The 27284-nt window shown below is 43.9% G+C and overlaps 1 protein-coding gene and 1 pseudogene across 1 annotated transcript in view; one reads left to right on the top strand and one right to left on the bottom strand.

The window, feature by feature from the left end:
- Positions 1 to 25967, bottom strand: part of PITPNC1 (phosphatidylinositol transfer protein cytoplasmic 1) — a 253207-nt gene extending 227240 nt beyond the window's left edge. The window contains exon 1 of the mRNA XM_065908682.1: positions 25009 to 25967. Within this exon, the coding sequence (XP_065764754.1) occupies positions 25009 to 25056 (48 nt within the window). The 5' untranslated portion in view covers positions 25057 to 25967. The remainder of the gene's footprint in view (positions 1 to 25008) is intronic.
- On the top strand, positions 1860 to 1977 carry LOC136150339 (5S ribosomal RNA; annotated as a pseudogene).
- Positions 25968 to 27284: the final 1317 nt, after the last annotated feature.

Raw genomic sequence — 27284 nt, 5'->3', positions numbered from 1 at the left:
TATTCAAACTAATGGGACAACCTTCAAGGTGGTCTGGGTTTATTTATTTGGTTGTGCCGGGTCTTAGTTGTAGCATGTGGGATCTAGTTCCCTGAACAGGGATTGAACCCAGGCCCCAATCCAGCTTGGGGTCTGAGCCACTGGATTACCAGGGAAGTCCTGGGGGTCTCTTTTATAAGCATGCTAATCCCATTCATGACACAAATCTACCCTCAGGACCTAATCACCTCTCAAAAACCCCATTTCTAAATACCATCACATTGGGGATTAGGTTTCAACATATGAATTTGGGAGGGGCATAATCATTCAGTCTATAACACTAGGCATAAGATCAACTTATTCCTGAGATCAAGTTGCCTCCTTGTATTAGAGTTTCAGTTTCTGGAATACAAGGTCTGATGAGCTACTCGAGTGCCCCTAGGGTTGGGGCATTTTACCAATCTCCTCTTCCCTCACTCCTGCTTTGTAACTGACATCCTGCCCCTGAGTCCCACTCTGACTTGGAGCACTTTCCCACGTGTTTTCTCTGATGCTGCCAGGTAAGCTGCCTGCATCTCTCATCTGTCTGCCTTCCAAAGGCCTTTCTTCACCTTCTATATGGCTATCCCTGTTGACACCCGTCTACCTGGGCCACACTGGTGGTCCAGTATAGAGCCTGTTGTGTTTTCCAGGTGTAACTCCCTGTAATCACAAGCAGAGAACACTTTCATCTCCTTCAAGGTTCTAGGTACCACCTAATCAACTTTGTCAGTCAACTCTTTCGCATAATGCTATAGGATGAGATAGGGTATGTTTCTCATCAACATGGACACAATTTGGTCTTAGCGTAGCTATTCTGCACTAATATGCGGGCTCCAAGAAAGGGAATCCTCCCTCCTCTACCCTTAGTTCCCTGATTCTGTCAACTGCTACACTATAGTAGCTCCAGACCCTGTGTAAGAGAGTAATAATAGGTTGGTGCGATGTTGCTTTAACGAACACACACACACCCTTATTTACTACTAGCAAAAGCGTCATCATCTCAACCAGCTAAAGATCTGTTTAAGCCTCACACTAATACTTACAAATTTACAGAGATACTTTGGATAGTCAGTTCTCCAGCTCTTGGCCTTCTGCTTGTTTAGAACAATTCTTGCTCATAAAATATCAGAAGCCCAAGAGGCAAATCCCACTTGCAAATTTTACTACATCTTCCCTTTAGGTAATGACTTTTCAAAGAGACACTGAACAAATAGAATATTTAAAAACTGAATTTTCCCAAATGTAAACTCTTCTACATTGCTCATGGGAACATAAATATTACAATTACTTTGGGGAAACATGTGCATAACTCTACACTCCTAAGCATATTCCCCAGAAAGACTCTCACACGTGGGAAGTAAAACACATGCTCAAGTATGTTCCCAGCCACAGTGTTCAGAAAAGCAAAACTCTGGAAACAACCCACTGTGCATGGATTGAAGAATGAATTAAATACATTATGGCAGATTCATATGAAGGACACTATACAGCCTTAAGGGCTTAGCTTCCCAGGTGACACAGTGGTAAAGAATCGACCTGCCAGAGCAGGTGACATGGGTTTGATCCCTGGGTCAGGAAGATCTCCGGGAGATGGAAATGGCAAACCACTCCAGTATTCTTGCCTGGAGAATCCCATGCGCAGAGGAGCCTGTCAGGCTATGATCCGTGGGGTCGCAGAGTCAGACACAATTAAGCAACTCAGCAGCAGCAGCAGCATACAGCCATAAAAATGAACGAATCAGGGCCATGGGTTTCAATCTTAGGATCAAAATGTTGAGTAAAAAAGATTGAGTTCTGCCATAGAAGAGGGAAAAGGGTTTTTTCAAAAATGATGCTGAGTCTGTGGCCATACCACCCTGAATACACCCAACTTCACTGGATCTTGGAAGTGAAGCAGGATCAGGCCTGGGAAGTCCTTGGATGGGAGACCCCCTGGGAATATTGGTGCTGTAGGCTTTTAAAAAATGATGCTGCCACAAAATGGGTATCCACATGCAAAAGAATGAATTTAGATTGTTACTCTATATCACATTCAAAAATCTGGCTCAGATGGTCAAGAATCTGCCTGCAATGCAGGAGACCCAGGTTTGACCCATGAGTCGGGAAGACCCCCTGGAGAAGGGAATGACTACCCTCTCCAGTATTCTTGCCTGGAGAATTCCACGGACCGAGGAGTCTGGTGGGCTACACCCATGGAATCGCAAAGAGTCGGACATGACTGAGTGACTGACACTTTCACTTCACTTCATATTCAAAAAACTACTCAAAATGAACCAAAGACCTGAATGTAAGAGCTTAAATGATAAAACTCTTAGAAGAAAACATAAGTATAAATCTTCGTGATGTTGGATTAGGGAATGATTTCTTAAATATTACACCAAAAGCACAAGAAATCAAAGAAAAAGTAGATACCTTGAACTTAATAAAAATTTAAAACTGTTGCACTTCAAAGGACATTATCAAGAAAGTGAAAAAGCAACCCACAGAATGTGAGAATATTTTTGCAAATCATGTTACCTGATAAGGGTCTAACATCCAGAATACAGAAAGAACTCTTAGAACCCAACAATAAAAGGACAACGTAACCTGAATAGAAATTTCTCCAAAGATATCCAAATAGCCAATAGGCCCATGGAAAGATGTCCAGTATTACTCGTCATTAAGGAAATGCAAATCCAAACCACGCTGAGCTCCGACTGCACACCCACTAAGGATGACTAGAATAAAGACAGAAAGTAGGACCTTCCCTAGTGGTCCAGTGGTTAAGCATTCGCCTTGCAATGCAGGGGACACGGGTTCCATTGCTGTTTGAGGAAATAAGATCCCACTTCCATGAAGCAATTAAGCCTCTATGGCGCAACTACTGAGCCGGAGCACCACAACTAAAGTTCACGAGCCCCAACAAAACAGCCCACATGCAGCAAGCAAGACCCTACACAGCCAAATAAATAAATATTTTTAAAAATTATTTTTTAAAAAAGAAAGTAACAAGTGTTGGCTTGGATTCAGAGAATCTAGAACAGTCATACACAACTGGTGGGAATGTAAAACAGTGCATCAACTGTGGAAAACACTCTGGCAGTTCCTCAATAAGTTAAACAGACTTTCCATAAGACCCAGCAATTCCACCTCTAGGTCTATCTATCCAGCAGAACGGAAGCTGTGGAAACAATCCAAAGGTCCATCAACTGATAATTGTAAAAACAAAATGTGATATATCCCTACAATGAAGTAATATTCAGCTATAAAAAAGAGTGAAGTACTAACTCACACGACATGGAGAAATCTTGAAAATGCCATACTGAGGGAAAGAAGCTGACACAGAGACCCATGTATTGCATGATTCCATCTATATGAAATGTCTGAAACATGCAAATCTGTAAAGATAGAAAGTGGATCAGTGGTTGCCAAGGGCTGGGGAGGTGATTATCAGTGGGTACAGGGTTGCTTTTTGAGTGGTAGAAATGTTCTGGAATAAGAGCAGTGATGGCCATACAATTTTGTGAATACACTGAAACTGCTGATCTGTACACTTACTTATAAGAATGAAGTCTATGTTATATGAATTATATTTCAAGACAAAAAGTTAATAGAGAAAAACCCCAGCAAGCTGTTAAAGACTATCTCCTCTGGGATGCCACGTGTATACAGAGCCTGGGATCAGTTGGGGGCACATAGAGGGTTAAATGAACTTGTTATCATTCTACTTATTAAACTGGGCAAATGAGTGGATGGGTGTATTGCTTCATAACTATTCAATAAAAACCAAAACATTTAAAAGAGCAATTAATATACCTTTCTCCTGTTTTTCAAACCACAATCAACACAAAAATTGGATCTGAATTTATTCAATTTTTTTAACTGGTGGATAATTGCTTTACAATATTGTGTTGGCTTCTGCCATACAACAACATGAATCAGCCATAGGTATACACATGTCTCCTCTCTCTTGAACCTCCTTCTCCCCTCCCAGTTCATCCCATGCCTCTAGGTTGTCACAGAGCACCGGATTTGAGCTCCCTGCATCATACAACAAATTCCCACTGGTTATTCATTTTAGGTAGGGTAAAGTATATGTTTAAATGCTACTCTCCCAATTCATCCCACCATCGGCAGATGAATGGATAAAGAAGCTGTGGTGCATACATCCGATGGAATATTACTCAGCCATAAAAAGCAACACATTTGAATCAGTTTTAATGAGGTGGATGACTCTAGAGCCTATTATACAGAGTGAAATAAGAAAGAGAAAAGCAAATATCATATTAATACATATATATGGAATCTAGAAGGGTCGTACTGATGCGCCTATTTGCAGGGCAGCAATGAAGATGCTTCCCCGGTGGCTCAGACGGTAAAGAATCCGCCTGCAGTGTGGGAGACCTGGGTTCTATCACTGGGTTGGGAAGATCCCCTGGAGGGGGGCATGGCAACCCCTTCCAGAATTCTTGCCTGAGGAATCCCCATGGACAGAGGAACCTGGTGGGTTACATCCATGGGGTCACAAAGATTCGGACATGACTGACCAACTAAGCACACACGATGGAGATACAGACTTGTGGATCTGAATTTAAATGACCATAAATTCGTAGTCAATCTTAACTAAAAAACCACAGTGTGCAAAACACCATTAAAAAGAAAGAAAAAGAGGAAGAATTTTTTAGAAAGAGGCATGACAATCACCATCCTCCAAAGAGCTTATAATCTAAAGCATGAGTGGCCACCAGCTCCAGAGAGCCAAAAAACCAGCTTCCTCATGGAACAACCTCAGCAAGGGTTTTGTCATTCCCAGCACCAGCTATAATTAAAGAATCAATTTCATACAATTAAAATATCAATACTTTTAGAGTTTCACATTTTTACCCTGAGAAGTTGTTTCATCTCCCTTTTATAAATCTGCTTTAAGGGCTTGGGCTAAGTAATTAAGAGCACATGGAACTGTGAAGAACTTGTTTCCAAGACTTGTTTTTCACTTGAAGTAATGTATTTTTAATCCCCAACGTAAATGATATCTATAGATTATCACATATTTTTATCTAGGTTCTATTAGTTTCTGAATATTCATATAATGACATCTTGAAATGCGTTTTTTACAAGGTAGAGTTGAGATAAATACAGAAGCTTTCTAAAAACAATTAGGCTTCCCTCAAGATTTATATTACTGTAAGGTTATCGAAAATTGAATCTAGTTTCCAGTTTTACCTAAGATCGGCGAATGCAAGTAGTTACAACTTGAACACACTCTATCCACTAAGGAGGTCAATATTTTTGTTTTATATAACACTTTCTACAGATATATACTCCAGAAATGTATCATTCCAGTAACAAATTCAGGAACATATATCCCTTTTAGGATCAACTATCTAAATTAACACAAATAACTTGATAATGAATAAGGGGCAACTTCTCTTTGACTGTGGAAAACAATGGTGTTGTTGGAGAAAGCAAATGGAAATTTGTAACCAAAGTGCTGTGCATCAGAAGCCAGCTCTGCCACCGATTCTCTGGGTGACTTCGGCAAATCCAGTGAGCCTCAGTTTCAACATCCATAAAATGGAGATAAAAGGATCCACTTTGAAGGATCTTGGAGAAGGAAATGGCAACCCACTCCAGTATTCTTACCTGGAGAATTCCATGGACAGAGGAGCCTGGCGGGCTACAGTCCATGGGGTAAAAAGAGCCGAACATGACCGATCGACGAATGCTTTGAAGGATGACTGTGAAGGTGAAATGAGGTAATAAACACAGTGGTCCTGGCATACTAGAAAGTTCCATAAATGTTGGCCCTCTCTGTTTTCCCTTCTTCTGTGAAAAAGCAAAGCCTTGCTAAGTAAATGTCCCCACAGACAAATATATGATTTTAATTAAACGTTTGTACACTAAAAAAAAAAAAAATTGGTTTCACCATTTACTAAAATTTCTCCTCTGCATGGTAAATTATAATCTTGGTTAAACTGTTTCACAAAATATCTCATGAGAACCTTATTTTAAAAAATTAAAACTAATGAGGAAGTAGTGAATAATCCATTCTTAATCTTATTAATATAATTGAGGGCTTCATCTCTATACCCAAGTGCTTACTGGTTTCTGCAACTAAGGTAAGCAGCGATGACCTATATTTTAGGATTTGGATGTGACTGAAAAGTCGCTGTACTGTTGGATCAAGACAGAAAGCCATGCTTATCACATCTGGCACTAAGTTAAGAGGACTAGCTAACACAGTAAATAACAGAAGCATGAACCAAAAACATTTTGTCAAACTTGAAATCAGCAGATGCTGTTCATTACATTTACATTTCAAAGTCCTATGATAATGGCTGTTGTCGCTATCAGGCTACTTGTTTTTGTAGATTTCAAACAAAAATCTGGATGCAGAGACAGCTTTGCCAGGAGGTCACGTGGGTGAACTGATCACCTTGTCAGTCAAAACTGATGCAGCTTCCAAAACTGACGATGCTAATACTAAAGCATCAACAGAGTATAAGGTGCTGAAGTAACTAGTTTCCATATTTTCAGCACTGCTCCTTCAATATCTTGAGCCCAAGCCAGCCCACACCTGTTTTTGGTTTTTTTTTTTTTTAATGTTTATTATTTATTTATTTATTTAGCTGCACCGGGTCTTGGCTGCAGCACGTGGGATCTATGTTTTTTCACCTGTGGCATGTGCGATCTACTTGCCCAACCAGGGACTGAACCTGGGGCCCCCTGCATTGGGAGCACGGGGTCTTAACCACTGGACCACTAGGAAAGACCCCCCAACACCTGTTTTTGTGTGACCCATGAGCTATGCATGGGGTGAAAAAAAGCAAAAGAGTAAGATTTCATGACATGTGAAAATTACATGAAATTCAGATTTCAGGGTCCATAAATAAAATTTTACCAGAACACAGCCGTACCCATTCATTTACATACTGTCTCCGCCTGCTTTCGTGTCTCAGGGTCAGAGTTTAGTTGTTGCAACCTTACAGCCTGCAACTCTAAAATATTTCTATCTGGCCTCTTACAGAAAAAGTTCACTGACCCTTGCTCTAGAGTACCGTGTTCAGTATTTTTGAAAGGTCAGTAACAGAGGAAGTCCACAGGACTGGGAAGGAAGTCTGTGTATACAAATATGTGTGTATATACGTATGTGTGTGTGTATGTATTGACATATATATATCAATGGCATATTAAAAAGAGGCTTATTTAAATGAGCACATCAGCTATAAAAAGAATCAGATTTAAAAAAAGAAGGATTATTTTTAGAAGGAGGGTTCCAATTACACAAAATAAGGAAGGGACAGCCACAGCTAAATAAAATGAGCTGAAATCTTGCCTTGTGTTACTACAGGAAATCAGCTTGGTGCTGCTTGATAAAGGGGAAAGGTTATATATAAAACAGGAAGAGGAAGAATGTGTTACGACAAAAAAAAAAAGAATGTTCTAAAATACAAAATACAGTAAAGGGCACAGTTGCATGATTTACTCGCACTGGACTTCATAAAATAGTTTTACAAACAACATCACAAAGCACAGCCACCTGTTACGCTGTTATTTTGGCCCATCTATTTCCAATGACAATCTTGACACCCAAGCAAGAGACACACCACCATAGCAACATAAACATCATGATGTTGGAGAATAAAAATTTAGGAAGCAATTTATAGCCTCCGCAGGACTGGAAATAAACTAATCCTTAAGCATTCGTTACTATGTTACTATGACATAACGTTTCCACGGGACAAACTCGGATCGCCCTGGAAACCTCAGGATTCTTTCCCACGGGCCATTTGGAAAGTACAGACTCCAAAAGTGAATATTATACTAGATGGATTTCTAAAATAAAGGTATTTAAAGGTAATGAGATCATGTCATTTCATGCACAGCTCAGGGAATGCAGGATCACCAGGTGTTCAGACAGCACCCATACTTTTTAATTATTATTATTTTATTATTATTAATTATTATTGTCTCTTACATTTGCCAGATGGGCTTATATGTCAAGTGATCAGACCCTCATGGAAGCAAAAAGATGGGAATGGGAATACTACTCAGCCATAAACAAGAACAAAATCTTGCCATCTGCAGCGATGTGGATGGACTTGGGAGGCATTATGCTAAGTGAAATAAGTCAGAGAAAGACAAATACTGTATGATATTGCTCATGTGTGGAATCTATAAAATACAACAAACTGGTGAACAAAAAAAGAAGCAGATTCACAGATACAGAGAACAAACTAGTGGTTACCAGTGGGGAGGGGCAACATAGCAGTGGGGAAGTGGGAGGTGCAAACTAGGGGGTATAAGACAGGCTTAAGGATGTATTGTACAACAGGGGGTATATAGCCAATACTTTGTAATAACTGTAAAGAACTATAACCTTTAAATTATACGAGAATGAAAAAATTTTAAAAGAGGGATATTGAAAATTGAGGAAACTGAGGCACAAAAAATATCCAGTCTTCTTAAATTAATTCATGACAATCAAACAGCAAAGCCTCAACCAGTCCTTCTAAACTCCACACCATACCACAACACCCAAAGCCAGAAACCCCAACTTAGGGCAATAGAAGGACTCTGGCTCCAGGAGTAAGCGCAAAACGAAGGGTAGCAGAAAATGAAAGAAAAATCATGTTTGAAAGTGATGCCTCATTTTAGCAATGTTACTCACTGTGAGAGGTGGTGCAATTACCAGGACTTAAAACATGAACTCTGTAAGGTGTGGCTGAGCTGCCCTTCAGAAAGACCCAACCACAGGGAGAGAAAGCCGATCTTCCAGTTTGAAGATGAGACACACCCAAAAGGTACGTCATGGGGTACAGGGTGGCGGCAAAGTGCATCTCCATCAGGGTGAACAGGTTCTACCCCAGCCTGGAGATCTGAGAGACACCCGGGGTGGATGCTGAACCCAGTGATCAAAACACTGGCCTGGCTTCCATCCTGGAATCACAGTCCATTAGCCCTGGTCACCACTCCTAACTCTTTTTTTCCTTTGCTCTTAAGCATTCTCAAAGATAGATGCCTGCAAGGAGCATGGGCCATGCCTTCTCCAGATCCACAGCAGAGACTGTCCAGAGGCCAGGACGACACTGGATGTGGTTGTTATGCAGACGAAAAATAGATGACTCTAGGATGAACTTCTGTGAAGCTACAGATCTGGCTGCTTTTGATATAAGAACCATTCCTGAACCCCTTTGGGGGCTTCCCAGGTGGTGCTAGTGGCAAAGAACCTGCCTGCCAATGCAGGAGACATAAAAGGTGCAGGTTTGATCCCTGGGTTGGGAAGATCCCCTGGAGGAGGGCATAGCAACCCACTCCAGTATTCTTACCTGGAGAATCCCATGGACAGGGGAGCCTGGCAGGCTATAGTCCATAGGATTAAAAAGAGGTGGACAGGACTGAAGCATGCATGTACCTGAATCCCTTTAAAATATAAGATGGTTTCTGACAGACATAACCAACATTAAAAAAAAAAAAAAGCTGATTAAAAGAGCTCAGGCAGAAGGCTGAATACTATGTAAATAATGGCTGATTTTAAATATACTTGACCCTTTTGGAAGTGTGTTTCTTGAAAAGGCTTAAGGGGGATTATTCCATTTGGATAACTAATAGCCTAATTACTATTTTTTAAGAAAACAACAACCAAACTCCTTTTCAGCCAAACTTGGCAAGAAATCTCTAAGAAACACCCATCTCTGCAGCACCATAAGTCATACTGCTGAAAAACATAATTACACTCAGCTGCATCCAAGTTTCCATCAGACACAGTCCAAAAGAGGTGAACTATTGAATCCTGAATCTAAAGGTTTTTCATTTTGGGCACGATGCCTTTTTAAGAGCAGGGAAAATATAACATCAAAAAAAAGTATTCACCACAACTTTCAATAGTCCAAGATTTGGGTCTCCAGTGTACACAGTACAGTCTGTACCCCAATGATTAAATACAATGCTAGTTATCAAACTCTTTGCACTTGGGGGGATTAAATAACTCTATTTCATATCTTTAAACCTGTCTTGTTGAGCAAAAGTAGGGTCTATTTTCACAGCACTTTTCAGGTATTGAGAATACCACTTTTATCCCCCATGTCACTCTTATGGAGGCTGAAAAGTCTGGAATGATGATAAATGTTAGGTGACCTGAATGGCTTTGCCTTTTCATCAGCTCCAGCATCATCATCATCATTATTTTAGACCAGGGTAAGCTCAGCAAAATGTTCCTGATGTAGGCACAAGTCACAAAGTTACACACCATAGGGAACCTAACACGTTTCAGAAGACATGCCCAGGGGCTCAAGTACAAGCTTTAGTCTTTAGTGATAACCCCTACTCCCAGAACTACCTGTCCACATAAGCAGGTGATTACAAGCCTTGTTTTCTCAAGCATCTATCGTGTTTTTTCTTATTTGGTTAAACTGCTAATTATTACTTTAACAAGAGTTATTTTCTGGGTTTTCAGTGCATTAGAGATCAAACGGACATCTGTAAGGTGTCCCAGGCACACTGCAAAACTCTCAGACTGAAGACCAAAATTTTTATACCCACCATTACTTTATTTTTTTTTAAAGAGTTTTGGTCACACCTCATGGCATGGAGGATCGTAGTTCCCTGACCAGGGACTGAACCCTCACCCTCTGCAGTGGAAATACGGAGTCCTAACCACAGGACCACCAGGGAAGTCCCAACGTCCCACTCCTTCCTTGGACAGTGCCGGACACAAACTGCTCCTTGAGAGCAGCAGGACCATAATCTTATAAAATCTAATGAAATCCAGGTTGTTGGCTAGTGATTTTGACATCACTAAGCAGATTGACAACAATGAAAATGTTACAAAGTTGACTTATTGATAACCTGTCATAATGACAAATTTTTTCTCCTGAACTAAACATCATCCTTTTTTAAAAAGAAGCTAACATTTTAACTATACTTCTTTATTTAGAAAAAGTGTCTCTTTTCTACGTGTCTCAGGTCTCTTTCCACCTGGTATACGAATAAAGCATTATTATTAGTCAACTATTCTATCTTTTATTTTAAGAGAACACATGTCAGTGCCAACTCTGTTGCAAATACTTCTAAAATATGCCGGTACTTTTTCCTTCCATAGCAAGTATTTCAAACAAAAAATATGATTTCTCTGTTAAGTGACAGTATAGGAGGACTCCTGAATTAAAACTGTCTCAAGCACTTCAGATGTCGCTGCAAAGGTATAGGTCAGTAATCAAGTCATTAATGCCATCCCAAATATGGATACAGGTCCATCTTGTCATTTTCCTCCTTAGAAAGCAGAATTCCAAGAAAAAATTCTAGTTAGCTTCCGTTAATTCAAGTTTTATTGAGTTTGTTTCAGGAAATGATATATGAGTTTAATGACAAAGTAATATAACCAATGCCTTAAAGGAAAGAAAAAAAAAAAATGCTGACCAAATCCCTAGAGTAGTGAGTGCATAAACAGAAAGAAGAAAGATGGTTGCCATGGGCTGGGGAGAGGTGGATAGAGAGTTATTGTTTATAGGTACAGAGTGTCAGTTTCACAAGATGAACAGTTCTGAAGATGAGTGGTAGTGATGGTGGCCTACGGGGTGACTGTACTTAATGCCATCACACTCTACACTTCAAAATGGTCAAAGATGGAAAATTTTATGTAACGCGTGTTATACCATAATTTTTAAAAAATTATTTTAAAAAGATTGACCTGAATGTACACATCCAATTAAGAGGTGCTGTGCTGTGCTTAGTCGCTGAGTTGTGTCCGACTCTTGTGACCCCATGGACAGAGGAGCCTGGCGGGCTACGGTCCATGGGGATTCTCCAGGCAAGAATACTGGAGTGGGTTGCCATGCCCTCCTCCAGGGGATCTTCCCAACCCAGGGATCGAACCCAGGTCTCCCACATTGCAGGTGGATTCTTTACCATCTGAGCCATTAGGGAAGCCCAAGAAGACTGGAGTGGGGAGCCCATCCCTTCTCCGTGGGATTTTCCCAAACTGGGATCTCCTGCATTGCAGGCTGAGTCTTAACCAGCTGACCTACCAGGGAAGCCCCCAGTTAACTGGAGTCTCCTTCAAATGGTTCATTTTAGAGCATTCCATGTTTATTCCCCTGGTGTCAATATAGAGCGAAACATCCTTGAATCTCTGCTGTGGAACATAGGTCTGTTTGCATTTTTTTTCATTATTTTGATGACAGTTAAGTGTCTCTGGAGGACAATTTTTAATTTTGAAAAGAATATTTTAGAGCTCCATTGTCGAAAAAATAATCTCCTCAAGTTAGAAAATTCATTTGAGCCCCCACAGGAGGTGTGACGCTAGAGTAACAATATGAATTTGTGTGTGTGGTTTGTAAACTGCCTCCGAGGCAATGCTGGCAAAGGTGAGACACAAGTGTCCAAGGAGCAGCCATCGAAGCAGGAAGGGAAAGTATACCAAACAACACATTTCGATCACTTTTCATACTCCCTGATTTGGTTACCTCCATGTGAAGGGTTTCCAGGTGTTCAACGAAATGTGCAAAAAACATGGTGGCTCTTGCCTGTTCCCACTGTTATTTCCAGACACTAATTTTGAGAAACCCACAGGAGCCCATCAGTGAACATCTCTGCTGCTGATGTCTATGAAAAGCCAAAGGTTGTCACTGCCATTAAAAGGAATAATTTCTGAAAGTGTAGAGGTGGTTCTCTTTTTAGAGCATGAACTATAAAAGTTCTTTTCAAAGAGGAGTATGATTCATCTATCAAAGTTAAGCTGGGGAATGTCTCTTGGTTTAATACTTAGGTAAAGTTGATTATTCAACAGGAGATAAAACTTATATCACTCTGTTAGCTCACCTGGAACAAGAAAACTACCCTACCCCAATTATTTCCTTTGATAATCTTGAACAAGTTATTTAATCTTTAAGAAATGTGTTAATGTGTGTGTGTGTCTGTGTGTGCTTATTGAGATAGAACAAAATAACCTCCAATGCGCCTTCCAGCTTTGGGATTCTAGAGAAGGCAGAACTGGGAAAGCAAAGACTCTGGGCTCTGCAGTCTGACCAGTGTGGGCATGGATCCAGGTCTGCCACTGACTAGCCATGCAAGCCTCCATAATCCACATCTGTAAAATGGGACGATAATATCCAGCCCACAGGACCATTACGAGGACTAAAGCAAGAAAGCAATTGATAAATCTAATTTCTCTCTTTGCCTCCTCTGCATGTGGAATGTGACTGTGAGCAATCCAAGCATACAAAACTGAAACTGAATTTTTAAGCCTCTTACTTTCCACACGAAAGGTTTCATGGGATATGCATTGCCGAGGCACAGAGTGCTATTTTATTACGCACGTAAAAGCAAGGTGACAGCCAGGCCACATTCAGCCAAGATCTTGTGACACAGGGTGACTACCCAGCTCCTCACTGCTGCGATTGAGAGGTCAGGACAAGCAACTTTCACAATCTGTCTAAGATATGAAGACAGAGATGGCTCAGATAGGCAAAGTGAGCAGTGCAATTCTGCGCTTTCTAGGGACTCTTCAGTCCTCCATGAGACTTTTCAGGAAGCACAGGCACAATATTCATTAAGACGCCCTACCACCATCTCTATAAACCATCTACACCAGTTGGAAACACTCCCGTAAGAGAGTCAAGAGATAAGTGAAACTTGGCCATTTTAAGAATAAGTAAATATTAATAAATCCCATCATGATGGTTAAAACTAGAAAATATTGGAGAGCTTTGAAGAACTCTAAATAATCCAGCAAATAAGACCCCAAAGCATTTGAAGTCTTCAATAACTTAATTACGAGTCTGTGCTAAGTCACTTCAGTCTTGTCTGACTTTTTTCGACCCTAAGGACTATAGCCCACCAGGCTCCTCTGTCCATGGGATTCTCCAGGCAAGAATACTAGAGTGGGTTGCCATTCTCTCCTCCAAAGGATCTCCCCATTCCAGGGATTGAACCTGCGTCTCCTGTATCAGCAGGCTGGTTCTTTACCACCAATACCACCTGGGAAGCCCCACCTTAATTATATTAGCAGACAAGTTGATGGTGACTTCTCTTTCCCCAGTTGGTACATTCACTTCTGAATAAATACACAAATCAGTTAACTGGAGTGTAAAAATACACAATCTAATGCTCAGAAACACCTGGATCTGACCTTAACACAGCAAGTATGATCAGACCTAAACTCTGTGTGTGTGTGTGTGTGTGTGTGCGCGCACGCGCGCATATACACATGTGCGTGTATAGGTGACATCAGGTGGGGAGCAGCCTTTGGAGATTAATTGTTTAGATTAAGTGCTTAAACGGCATTCTTACAGGTTGTCATCAAATTACATTTGTTGGCCAATCTTACTTCTCTAGATGATTCATTCTGGGAAAGAAACAACACCCTGAAGATCATCAGATTAATTCTAAAGAAATTAAACGATGATGATGTTTTCTCTTTGCTCAGGAACAACAGGAATTCTAGACGGCCATGGTTCACCCAAACTTAAAAGAAGCAAAAAATACATATATATATATTTTAAAGTGAAGAACTCTTAGATAAATCTGATCAAGAACTTATGTTAGCTAACTTGTTGAGATGGATGAGTCGACTTCCACTAAAGTCTAAAAAGGAGTTTTAAGAGCTGGCCCTTTTTATCAGAGTGCTGGGAAATGAAAGAATGACTCACTTTATACTTGATGTCAAAATCTTGGTGAGCTCCGGCTTTCGTGTTTCTGAATCAACAAACAGTACTGTGTAATGTTGCTCAGGGCATTAGCCAGGAAGTGGCCGGTGACCCTCGACTCCTTTCTCTGTCACGGGTAAAGCGAGTGTGTCCTAGGCAGAAAGGGGCTCTTTCTAACTCTCTGTCATCTTGAGAGATTTGCCCAGCCTCGTGTGGCATGACAGAGACTACTGACATGCAGTTTAAACAGCCATTTAGCCTGTTTTATAATGAAGCCCAGGATGGAAAGTCTTAAGGACATCTGCCAGAGATGAATAAAGCAGAGGACTCAACACCCATCTAGAACCATCTCCTCCAGAGTGCGTACTCCAGCATTCATTCTGCCAACACGCCATTTTCCACCCAACGTGCAGAGAAAGTAGAGGAATGCAGGAGCCACAGCCCAAGAGGCCACCAGGTACTTATTTTTCCTTCCATTCATGATGGCCGATGCCAGCCTCTGTCCCCGCTTAGGGGCAGGGCGGCTGTTCCTGAAGATCATGAAGTATGTTGATGATTAGCCTTCAGTACCCTAAAGACCTGCTGCTACTCAAGTCGTGATAACTATTTTTTCATGTAAGAATCAAATTCTGACCTAAATTGTGGTCATTCTAGTCCACACCTGGAAGCTCCCCCTCACCCCACTGCTGCAGAAGAGAACAGTCTCCTTTAGAAAGCTGTCTAAATTCAGGATAACCAGAGTCATCTTCTTGCGGACAGGGACCATAACTTCTCACTGTACACACTCATAATTCAATTTCCGTGCTATCTGTGTCTCTCTCTCTCTGAACGTAGACGTCTACTCTGCTGGAAAAATCCATAGCTATCTCTTTAAAAAAAAAAAAACAGCTTTACTGAGATATATTTTATGTACCAACTCAATGGTTTTTAATGTATTTAATATTCACACAGAGTTGTGCAACCATGGCCAATATCTATTTTAAGATGGCGAGGAAACCTCTCCAGTGTTCTCTGGACTATAAGCTCTAAGAAGGTAGGGATCGTGTCTGCTTTGCTTGCTCCTCTATCTTGGGCAGCTGATCTGACATCTGGCCAAGCACCTGGCAGAATAGGAGTTCAGTAAGTGTTTGTGATATCAACACTTTTATGCAGCCCCAGTGCCAACCTGAACCTTCCAGATTTCTAAGTTTCCCAGATATGGAAAATAACTACTTTCCTCCAAGAGAAACTATTTTTTAAATTTTTTAAACTTTTTATTTCATATTGGAGTATTGGAGTATGATTGATGAAGGGCTTCCCTGGTGGCTCAGCGGTATAGAATCCGCCTGCAAAAAGGAGCTGCAGGAGACACAGGTTTGGTCCCGGGGTCAGGAAGATCCCCTGCAGAAGGGCGTGGCAATCCACTCCAGTAATCCTGCCCCGAGAATCCCATGGACAGAGGAGTCTAGTGCACTACAGTTCAAAGGTCGTAGAATCAGACATAACAAGAGACTTGACACGCACGCATGGCTGATTAACAATGTTGTTTCAGGTGGGCAGTAAAGGAATTCAGCCATACATATGCATGGATCCATGCTCTCCCAAACTCCCATCCCATCCAGGCTGCCAAATAACCTTGAATAGAGTTCCCTGTGTGTACAATAGGTCCTTGTTGGTTATCCATTTAAAAAATACCAGTGTGTACCTGTCCATCCCAAACTCCCTAACTATCCCTTATGCCAACCCTTCCCCCGGCCCCAGCAACATAAATTCATTCTCTAAGTCTGTGAATCTGCCAACAGAAACTTTTAACTCAGCTTATTTCCCTATGGTAGGCAGAATGGTCCCCACGGTTTCTATTCCTTGGTGTATACATCCTGTATATGCACAATTCCTTCCCCCTTGAATGGGGGTGGGTCTGACCTTATCGGGCCAGTCTTTTTGAAAAAGAGTAGAGGTCAGAGACAAGAAGTCAGAGATTCAAAGTTGCAGTAAATACTCTCCTGTTGGCCTTGAAGGGGCAGATGGCCACGTTGTGGAGGGGGTCACATGGCAGGAAATAGCAGGTGGCCTTTAAGAGCTGGTTCCTAGCTGATGGGCAGCAAGAAAGCTAGGACTTAGTCCTACAGTCACAAGGAACTGAATTCTGCCAACTACCATGTGAACTTGGAGGAGTACTCCAAGTTCCAGAAGAAAATGCAGCTTGGTATCAATCTTGTGAGACCCTCAGCAGAGAATCCAGCCATGTGGTCTTCTGATCCACAAAGATCGTGAGATAAAAAATGGCTATTGTTCAAAGCCCCAATGTTTGTGAAAATGTGTTGCACAGCAATAGATATTGAGTATACACTCCTTCAAGAATTAGGAGGAAGGCAGACAGATTACATTAAATCCCAGGAATGACCAGCCTCAAATTTCTCAGAGGCATTGCTGTGGAATTTTAAAATAAGGAGGCTTTTTAATAAAAAGGAATCTCTAGTTTGCAACATTTCAAGAGGTATAAAGCTGAAGTGGGAAAAAAAAAAAAAGTGTGAAGGTAAACATTGAGGGTCAGATTTCCTAAAAGGTTCCTATTTTTCTCAGCTTCTTTCATCTATGCATGCAGCAAGCATTTGCTGTGTGCCAGACCCAAGGTTTAAGCACCAGCGTTGCCCTATCCAGTATGGCAGCCACCAGCCATATATGGCCTTTGAGCACTGTAAAGTGGCTAGTGGGGGCTGAAATGTGCTGCAAATGGAAAATACACACCAGATTTCAAAGACTTCACATGAAAGAAAAATAAGTTAAGGGACTTCCCTGGTGGTCCAGTGGCTAAGACGCTGCACTCCCAAAGCAGGGGGCCTGAGTTCAATCCCTGGTCAGGGAACTAGATCCCACATGCTGCAACTAAAGATTCCGCATGCTGCAACAAAGATCGAAGATCCCTAGTGTTGCAACTAAGAGCCAGCACAGCCAAATAAATAAATAAAATGATAAATAAATATTTTTAAAATGTTTAAGAAAAATAAGCTAAAAGATCTTGTCAGTATTTTCTTCTGTGGATTACATGTTGAAAAGATAGTGATGGAGATGGATGACAAAGAAGTAAAGAAATAACTACAAATTAAGATAAATGTAAAAGCAAAAAGATAAATACTATGAAGGAAATATCTGTGAAGATAGCGAATGCGAGGGGAAAACTATTTTATATGGAGTGGTCAGGAAAGACATCTCTGAGGAGGTAACATGCCCACGTGTAAACCTGCAAGACCACCATAACCTCAAGTGTTAACACATCACAGCAGCAGGATCTGAGGAGTTTGAGAGGACTAACAAAGGAAGTTGGTCAGTTGCAGGACCATCACATTGCACTATTCCCATTAGGTTCCATGGAAAGTGCGCCCCCTGGAGGTGTGCGCCCCACACTCCCCTCCCGAGCTCCTGTTTGTATAAATTGTCCATAAATTTTTGTCAGGCTTCCCTGGTGGCTCAGAGGGTAAAGAATTCACCTGCAACGCAAGAGACTTGGGTTCAATCCCTGGATTGGGAAGATCCCCTGGAGAAGGGAATGGCTACCCACTCCAGTATTCTGGCCTGGAGAATTCCATGGACAGAGGAGCCTGGCAGGCTACAGTCCACGGGGTTGCAAAGAGTCAGACATGACTGAAAGGCTTTCACTATCTTTCAAGTTTTTCTAAGTTGGAGGGTGTGTATGTGCTCAGTCGCTTAGTTGTGTCTGATTCTTTGTGACCCCATGGACTGTAGCCCTCCAGGCTCCTCTGTCCATGGGATTATCCAGGCAAGAATACTGGAGTGGGTTGCCATTTCCTCCTCCAGGGGATCTTCCCTACCCAGGGATCGAACTCAAATCTCCTGGGGTTCCCGTATTAGCAGGCGGATTCTTTACCACCGAACCACCTCGGAAGCCTAAGTTGGAGGGTGGACAGTATGAAAAATCAAGCTTCCAAGGTAATTTTTTCAAACTTTACATTTTCCAGATACAAACTGTCTTCCAGTTTTAATAGCTACAGCACACTTGGACTCTGTCTGCCCTGTAGCCTACAAATAATCTCCACTTAGGAATACAACACAATTCCTGATTTCAAGCACGAGACACAAAGGGCAGACAGCTGGCCATCTGCAATCTGAAATTTTTTTTTTTTTTTGTCTCCCAGTGAGCTGAATTTGCTAAAGATTTGTAAAACCTTCCTGACTTCCTGCTACGAATCAGCTGTTTTCTGGATCTGTCTTTTTCTCTGAACAGAGGCAGAAGTATTAGATAGTTTTCAAAAAAATGTTCTGAGTTACTTGACTTCACAGACCTCCAGGCAACAGAAAGCAGGGCAGAGCCCAGAGAAACTAGCCAGGGTACCTGCGTCCTCACTCAGGCAGCTAAAGCAATGAAGCTCGACGTACTTTTCCAGTAATTGCCGCCCCTGAAAAACACATTTACTGCCTGTCACTGTGCACACACTTTTATATTTTTTTAAAAAAAACATCTTTGTGAGCCCTCCACCCTACACACACACATACACACACACACACACACACACACACACACACACACACGTACGCAAACACTTCCCTGATTGACACTCTGGAGCAAGGAAGTGTTGAAAATAGACTATTTTTTTAAAAACTGCTTATAAAAAATAGTATTCTCCATTCACCTGAAATGAGAGGCTTCTGAAATGAAGATGCCTCCCTTTCTCTTAATATCGGTTATACTCAATCAAGACACAGGGTTCTGAGGTTGATTTTTAAGAGCCTTAGGAACTCGCACCATGACTTTGTAATGAACAGTAAAAGTTAATTACTACCCACTTTTAAACAGGGTTTTGTTAACAATAGCGTGCTTTTTTTTTTCTTTCTTTCGAGGCCCAGAATCTGTTTCATAGGAGGCATTCACACTCAAATCACAGGGAAAATGCAGTGCTCTTTCTCCAGAAAATCACTTTCACTGACCAACCAGGGAAAGAGCATCTGCTCCAGTCGCCTAGTCCATTAGTAGTGAAAGCTTTGCACGGATCCATTAACCACCCCCCACTTCCTGGGTGACCTTCGCGACCAAGAAGGGAGCTTCAGGAGATAGCTGGGCCGCCAAGGTAGCTCAAACGGTAAAAAATCTGTCCGCTAATGCAGGAGATGGGTTCGATCCCAGGGTAGGGAAGATCCCCTGGAGAAGGAAATGGCTAGCCACTCCAGTATTCTTGTCTGTAGAATCCCATGGACAGAGGAGGAGCCTGGTGGTTACAGTCCATGGGGTCGCAAAGAGTCGGACACAACTGAGTGACTAGGTATGCACGCATGGGAAGCCACTAGCAACATGATTCCCAAACTGTGAAACAGGCAAGAGAAGCTACCAAGATAGCCCAGAAATCAACCCTGGGCTGGGTCCTTCCCAATGAAGCTAACAGGGGAAAAAAAAAGTAAAAATAATGCTCATTCTTAAAAAAATTTTTTTTCCAAAATCATGTTTATAAGGAACCTTGGAGAAGGTCTATGCAATTAATCCAGGGGGTCTTTCTCCTTCACACTTCAGGGTATCACCTTGTACAGAAGACAAAGTGTCAATGAAAATATCACACTTAAAACCTCTTTTCTTAAAAAATTTCTGCCCCAATAGGTTTGCAGATGCATTTCACAAAAGTCCTTTAAAACGGAGCGAAAGGAGCACTGTTGGTCATTCTGGCATCTTCATTTATGTCATTCCAGAGACGGCACCACCCGGATCCCAAATCTGTTCTCAGAAATGTGCGCAAGAAGATTCTCCAGGGACTTGGGGGAGCCTGGATAAAGTGCACTGGCTCCCTGCCAGGACAAAGAACACAATGATATTCTGTTAAAAAGCTGAGTGCTTTTTCCCCCCCCCTCTCTCTCTCTTTCTTCTTTCTTGGAGGGCTTGTTGTTATTCAGTCTCGCTAAGTCATGTCCGGCTCTTTGCGACCCCATGAACTGCAACACGCCAGGCTTCCCTGTTCTCCAGTATCTCCCAGAGTTTGCTCGAACTCATGGAGGGGGAGTTTTTCTTTGTGCATCAAATCCCTGAAGACCACAAATAAATCCCAGACGTTAACGCTGATGCAGTCAGAACAGGAAGTGTTAACACCAAAATGAGCAATGAACTTGAAAAGATTCCTGCCTTAGATCATATTGGGATGTGCTCAGCTCTTAGAAGATGCTTATCTTACTGATAAGGGCCTGTCAGGGAGGAGCGATCAGACTGTGCTCCACGGAGTCCTGAAGATGCAGTTGGGGATCTATGTCAGGTGCAGGGATCAATGGCAGCATCCAGGAGTGGCTTGGAAGGGAAGGCCTTGAACTCCACCATAATCTCTATCAAGTCACACACTCAAATAAAAATACAATCTAAGGAAAACCAGTGAACTTATTATATACAAAAGCAGCTTCAAAGAGAGCCGCTGGACCCTTTTCCAGGCAGCTGACGAACTCCTAGAATTCCCCTAATGAGACAATGTCTGAGTCTCCAACCCACCTTTCCCACTACAGACTGAATCGCGTATCCAGTTTAGGGATATTTCCTTCCAACAAGGAATCCCAGAGGGGGAAGAAGTGAGAGAAACCCTGGCTTGTAACAAAAAGAGCTTTGCTCCGGGTTCTGGCCTGGACCTTGACCTTGGCTATGAGACGGGCAACTAACTGACCGAACCTTCTAGAGCGCTAGTCTTCTCTCCCACAAAATGAAATGGGTCAACTCTAGACCATCTGTAATAGCCCTTCCAAGTCTAAAATTCTACAATCTCTATCACCAAATGTTTCAAATAAACACAAAGACAACTGTCTCTTTACAGGCAACTATTGGCCCCTAGGGACCTCTGCTGTTTAGAACTTTCCAACAGGCTTATATTTAGTTCAGAGACAACACTGAACCACATGAGGAGAATAGTCCAATGAAGTGGGTTTTTTAAGTTAAAATGAATCTATGGGATGTTACTTCTTATAGTTCTTTACTCTGAATACGGAAGTCTAAGAAACAAAATGCCAACACTCTGAGCTAGACTGTAATTCAGCTTTATTTGCTTGATCTCCTAGAGCTATTCTTCTTTCCTGGAACTAGGGAACATTTTATGAGTCAAAATAAGGTGAGTGAAACAGTAGAAACCAGGATTCTCTATACCCATTCAAAAGGCCTTTGGTTTTTCATGTAGTTGACAGTGCTAATTTTCAAGAAATTTTTGTTTTCTTTTTGCTGGATTAAATATGAGTAATGGACAAAAAGCTGAGTAAGGAGAAACAAATACTAATTTTTTTTTTTAATACCATGGCTCTGGTTTTACTTTGGCTAGTAACTAGCTGTGTGGCCTGGCACACATTACTTAGCCTTTCTGAACTCTGGTTCACTCATCTGTAAAATGTGGGTAACACATCAGTCCACCTTCCGCTCCCTTCTACCAGGAGTTAAGTGAGAAAAGGCCAGGGAAAAAGAACAGACATATAGTATTGGTTCTTTTGAGGACTTTCCAAAACAGGGGCATTTGCCTAATTTTTTAAAGTATGGACATTGCTACCAGTTAACTGTGGCGGTTACAAGAGAGAGAAGTCCTAAAACAGGCTGAATCAGGCCCAAAGTAAATCAAGAGTTGTAGCAAGGGGACTTCTCTGGCAGTCCAATGGTTAAGATTCCCCCTTCTGATGGAGAGGACACAGGTTCAATTCCTGGTCAGGGAACAAAAGGTCCCAGGGCATGTGAGATGAGGCCAAAAATTAAAAAAAAAAGAAGAAAAGAGTTGTAGCAAAAGTGAGGCTTCCAAAAGTCTATTAAGTTGATGGCAATTTTTTTTTTTTTTTACTTATTTACTCATCTATTTTCGGCTGCACTGGGTCCTCATTGCTACAGGCAGGCTTTCTATAATTGCGGAGAATGGGGGCTACTCTTTGCTGAGGTGTGTGGGCTTCTCATTGCGATGGTTTCTCTGGTTGCAGAACACGGGCTCTAGGCGAGCCAGCTTCAGTAGTTGAGGCTTGTGGGCTCTATAGCCCTGAGTTAGTAGTTGTGGCACCTAGGCTCAGATGATCTGTAGTGTGTGGGATCTTCCCAGACCAGGGATTGAACCTGTATCCCCTGCACTGGCAGGTGACTTCTTTACCACTGAACCACCAGGGAAACCCCAACAACTGTCTTCTTTGAAGGCATTATCAGTTGCTTCCCCAGTTTTCAGTGTTAAGGTTAGGAGGACATAGTGCTAAGGTGGATGGTGGAGATTGTGGGGTTCACTACCAGTCAGACCCTAGGGGTCTAACCTCTGGTAAGCTGGGCCTCCTGTCCTCACGCATCATGATTTGGTTAATCTGAATCCTTCAACTTGGAAACCTCTCTCAACCTAAACTGCCCTCCTGTTTCTCTAACAAAGAAGAAAACTACTTCGGAATACAACCTTTCAGATACTGAATCACCCTTTGGTCCAAATGAATGATACATTAAGTAAGCTATAATTATACATTAGGTTACAGGCCTAGCCTCATTTCACTTGCCAATTAAGAAAAGAACGGCCTCCACCTATACCACTCAAATAAGATTACTTCACACCAAAATTGTAGTTATTTCAGTACAAAAAAAATAAGTGTACAAAGGGTGGTGGTGCCTGAGGATTCAAGAAAGTCTGAAAAGGGAACCAACCAGAATAAAGAGACATTGCAGGTGTTATAGACGATTCTAGAGCTGGTTACTTTCTTGACTATCACCTGCCTTGCTGGGCATTTCATGCCATACCAGCATTGCCCTGAGATCCCAAACTCCTCTAAAAAAATAAAGTCATTAGGAGGAGATGGAGTGGAAGCAGACAGGCCTCCAAGCTGAACTACTCCAGCTTAGCGGCTCAGAGGTTGGGAAGATCTCAACAATTCCTAAAATTGCTTTGGTTAACCAGTTTCATTCATTTGCCGCCCCTTTGTCCACAGAGCCGGGTGCTACTTCTCCACTGGATTTACACGGTCTGCCTACCCACATCCTTCAAGGATCTTGTTCAAATGCGGTCTCCTCCAAAGTCGTCACAGAACCGCGCAGCTCGGGTGTTCACTGGATAGGATAGGCGGGCTGATCTCTCTTTGGCAGTCAGCCTCCCTCGGATACATTTTACAAACGCGTAGCTACTTTGATCTTGTCTTGGATTGTACTGTCTTAACACTTGCTCCAGATGACACATGCAAAGTCCCTTGGGAGCACAACCACGTTCTTAGTTAAAAATCTTTTTCTCTCCCAAAGCACCTTGCCCCTTCCCCAAAGTAGTGGCTCAAGAACATTTCGGAAAGATTAAGGGCACTGTATTTAAACAAATATATGGTTTGGGTCGCCGGTGTCACATGTGTTGTCACACCAAACCACACTAGTTAAGTTTCAAATAGTCCTGATTGGCTTCAAGCTCCTTCGCAGTCCCTGGACAGGCGCTAAGCAATTGTGAAATCACCAAAAAAGTAGGGAGGCAGAGCGGGAATAAAGGGAAGCCGGGCCTGAATAATCCTCACTGAGTCATCGTTTCCTGAATGATAGAGCTTGCCGCTTGGCGGGGACGAGGGGTGCAGATCCGGAGAAAGCAACCTGAGCGGCCCGTGGAGGACAAGCCCAGGAAGAGTCCCCCGCGCCTCGCCCTACAGTTGGGGGACCCGAGAGCCGGGGCGGGGGGCGGGGGCCTGACGGCACCCACGTGCTACAGCGCCCCCCTGTGGCCGCGCCGCAGTCCCCGCCGCTCCCCGCTCGCCCGCAGACCGCTCTCCCCGCGGCCCAAGAAACAAGACACGCACAAAGTTTCCGAGCCAGGCGGTTAGAGAAAGGTCGAGGCCAGGCTCCGGAGCCTCGAAGCGCGGGCGTGGCTGGAGCGGCGCCCAGGTTGGCGGCGATGGCAAGGGGTCTGGGTCCAAACGGACTGCCCCCTCCCCAAGGATTCCAAGGTGCCCCCAAGCGGGACCCGGGCCCTCCAAATCCCGAGGGCGAAGAACTGCTCCCTTACCCCAACCTTCTAGCGGTGGGCGGGAGGGGAACCCGGGTCCACGACGGGAACGGGATGCCCACCTCCCAGGGTTGCGCTACCAGGCTGTGCTTGGAGCTCTTGGGTTTGCTTTTCTCGTTTTCTTAATTGGAGGGAGGGGACGACCAACTCCCTTTGGCGCATTCTGATCCTCAGCGTTCCGAATTCTGGATGCCCCTAAAGAACCCACCTGCAGTCCACCGCCCCACCCAACGTTGCCCTCCTTGCTGGGGTGACAAGTGGAAGCAGCAACCCGCCCTCCTCCTGCCCCTCCAGCCTCCCGGTTTGGGAGGCAATGTTCCACCAGGGTTTTCCCCGCCGTCCGCAGTGGACCCGCTGGCGGGAGGCGGCGGCGGAGGGGAATAGGCGCCCCGGACCCGGGGACCCGGAGCGGGCGAGGCCCGGCGCGGCGCGGCGCTTACCTCGTCCACGGTGAGTGGCATGCAGATCCGGTACTCCTTCAGCAGCATGGTCCTGCCGGCACGGACCTCCGAGGCGGGAAGCGGGCGGGGCGGGGGTGGGGGCGCCCCCAGAGCAACAAGGCTGCCGCCCAGGCGCAGAGCTGGGCGCCGGGAGCCCCGTGCTTGGAGCCGGTCGGCGAAGCAACCCCCCGGGCGGTGCGCTCAGTTCCTGGCTTCCTCCTCTCCGCCCGAGAGCATGTCAAGGTTTGGGTCCGGGTGTTCGCGGCTCCCCCGCCTCCTTCCTCGCCGAGGTCGATCCGCCTGGAACGCGGTGTTGCAAAGTCAGGGAGGGAGGGAGACCCACTGGAAACCAATCTGATCGGCAGCCCCGGGCAGCAGGAGCGGAAGCCAGATCAGGACATGCCCGTCGGCGGGCGAGGGAGGGGGAAAAAAAAAAAACACAACAAACCACGAGGTTTCCAAAAATTACACGGAATACACAAAAGTCACCCTCTCGATCCGCCTCTGAAACCAGATCTTAACCTGGCGACTCCCCCCCACCCCCTTTTCCGGCCGGTCGGTCCAAGGCGAATGTCACCGAGCACACATTGCAGCCAGAGCCAGAGATGCTGACTTTTCAGACAAAGGCTCGAACGGCTGTGCTCCCCGGCGGTAAACAAGATTTCCTTCTCTTTTTAGGGCCGGTCGCCGAGGCGCTCCAGGGGCTCGCTGGGTGAGAAAAGGGAAGCCTCCGCCTCCGCCGCCGCGGCCGCTCGGCTTCTGCGGGGCTGGGGCTCCGGGTTCCTCCGACCTCGGCTCGCGGCTGCGAGGGGCGGGCGGGCGGGCGGCGGGAGGAAGCTGGCGCCTTCCGCGCGCGTCCCCTCCCCCGAGTCCGGATCCCCGAGCGCCGTGCGTACCCGCGAGTTTGCAGCCACCTCGCCGGGGCCGGAGAGTCGGCGCCGAGCTGCGGTGTGCCTCGGGCCGGGGAGGTGGGTGCGGGAGGAGCGAGCGCAGCTGACATCAGCAGCCGTCGCGGCGGGGAGGGTAGCCCCATCCGGCCAATGGGGAAATGGCAAAGAATGTGGAGGATTTAAACAAAACAGCATGTCTCTCCCGGCCTGCTGCCAGACGGCGGGGCTGCCCCGGAGAGCCGAGGCCGGCCGGCGCTGGGGAGGGTCGAAAAAGAGGGGGCTCCCGTCGGCTCCTTGAAACCCTTTGAGTCTTGTTCTCAGATGTACCCTGGGTGCCACGGTGCTCTGTCTAGCCACTCTGGGTAGCTTCTGGGTCCAAGGTACAGGAGTGTGTCCCTTGACCTTTAGAAATGGTTTTTGTCTTTTTTTAAACAAATGCCCACCCGAGAGCGTTTTCACTTTGATCCAGTAAACAAGTCCAGCGCTGGAGAGGCAACGGGATTTGGGAGCAAAAGAGCAAACCTGTGCATGGTTTCCTAACTGGTTTCAGAGCAGGAATGCAGAAACTGCAAAGTGCAACGCGGTGAATGAAAATGAAATCCACACGGAAAGACACACAACCAGGAGGAACGTGAACGGGGACATAGCCTTTTACCTCTCCTGGCCCTGCTCTGCAGTCTGACTGCAGGCTTCGCAGAGCAGCAAGAATAGGTTTTCCTGTCAGCACTCCCAAGTTCAAAAAGTCACAATGAAATGTCAATGAAAATGCCTGGAGTGTTGGTATTTCATCCATATTAAACAGATCCCTCATTTTAACCACAAGAGGCACATTCTTCAGTTACTCAGGAAGCTGCATGTAACTGCTGAAGTCTGTTTTTCATTTGTCTGGTATTTTTAAGCTTGTTTTTCTGAAAAGTGCTGGATGAAAAATGCATCAGTTGCCTCTTTGCAGAATAACCTGCAAGCATCATCTTTTCTTGGGAAAGAGAAAAATATTTGTGTTCTAAGATCCTACAGCTCCTCACAGGGCTTTGGATGGCAATACAGATGGCCTCCATATTACAGTATTTAAAATTATGAGCAATAAGTAATTAACCAGTACAACTATGGTGGGCTGTGGCTAAAATTATCCAGATGGCTGAAGAGAATTTCTGTGTGAACATGATAACAAAGGCTGATAGAAAAATGACATCCTCTCTCCAGCTTATATTCTAGGGAAAAACTATTTTCTAGATAAATGCTTCCCAGTATTGGCTCAGAAAGATTCACAGCAACTAATTAAAGCTAAACCAAATTCCTCGAGGTGGAAAAATCTAAATCTGATGCTGTACTGCTGAATAATAATACATGAAAGCCTGCGATACGCAGAAGAAGCTCAAGCTGTTA

The sequence above is a fragment of the Muntiacus reevesi genome, chromosome 18 (genome assembly GCF_963930625.1).
Source record: "Muntiacus reevesi chromosome 18, mMunRee1.1, whole genome shotgun sequence".
Classification (NCBI taxonomy): domain Eukaryota; kingdom Metazoa; phylum Chordata; class Mammalia; order Artiodactyla; family Cervidae; genus Muntiacus; species Muntiacus reevesi.
The sequence above is the reverse complement of the archived record's forward strand: the minus strand, read 5'-3'. Positions and strand labels throughout refer to the sequence as shown.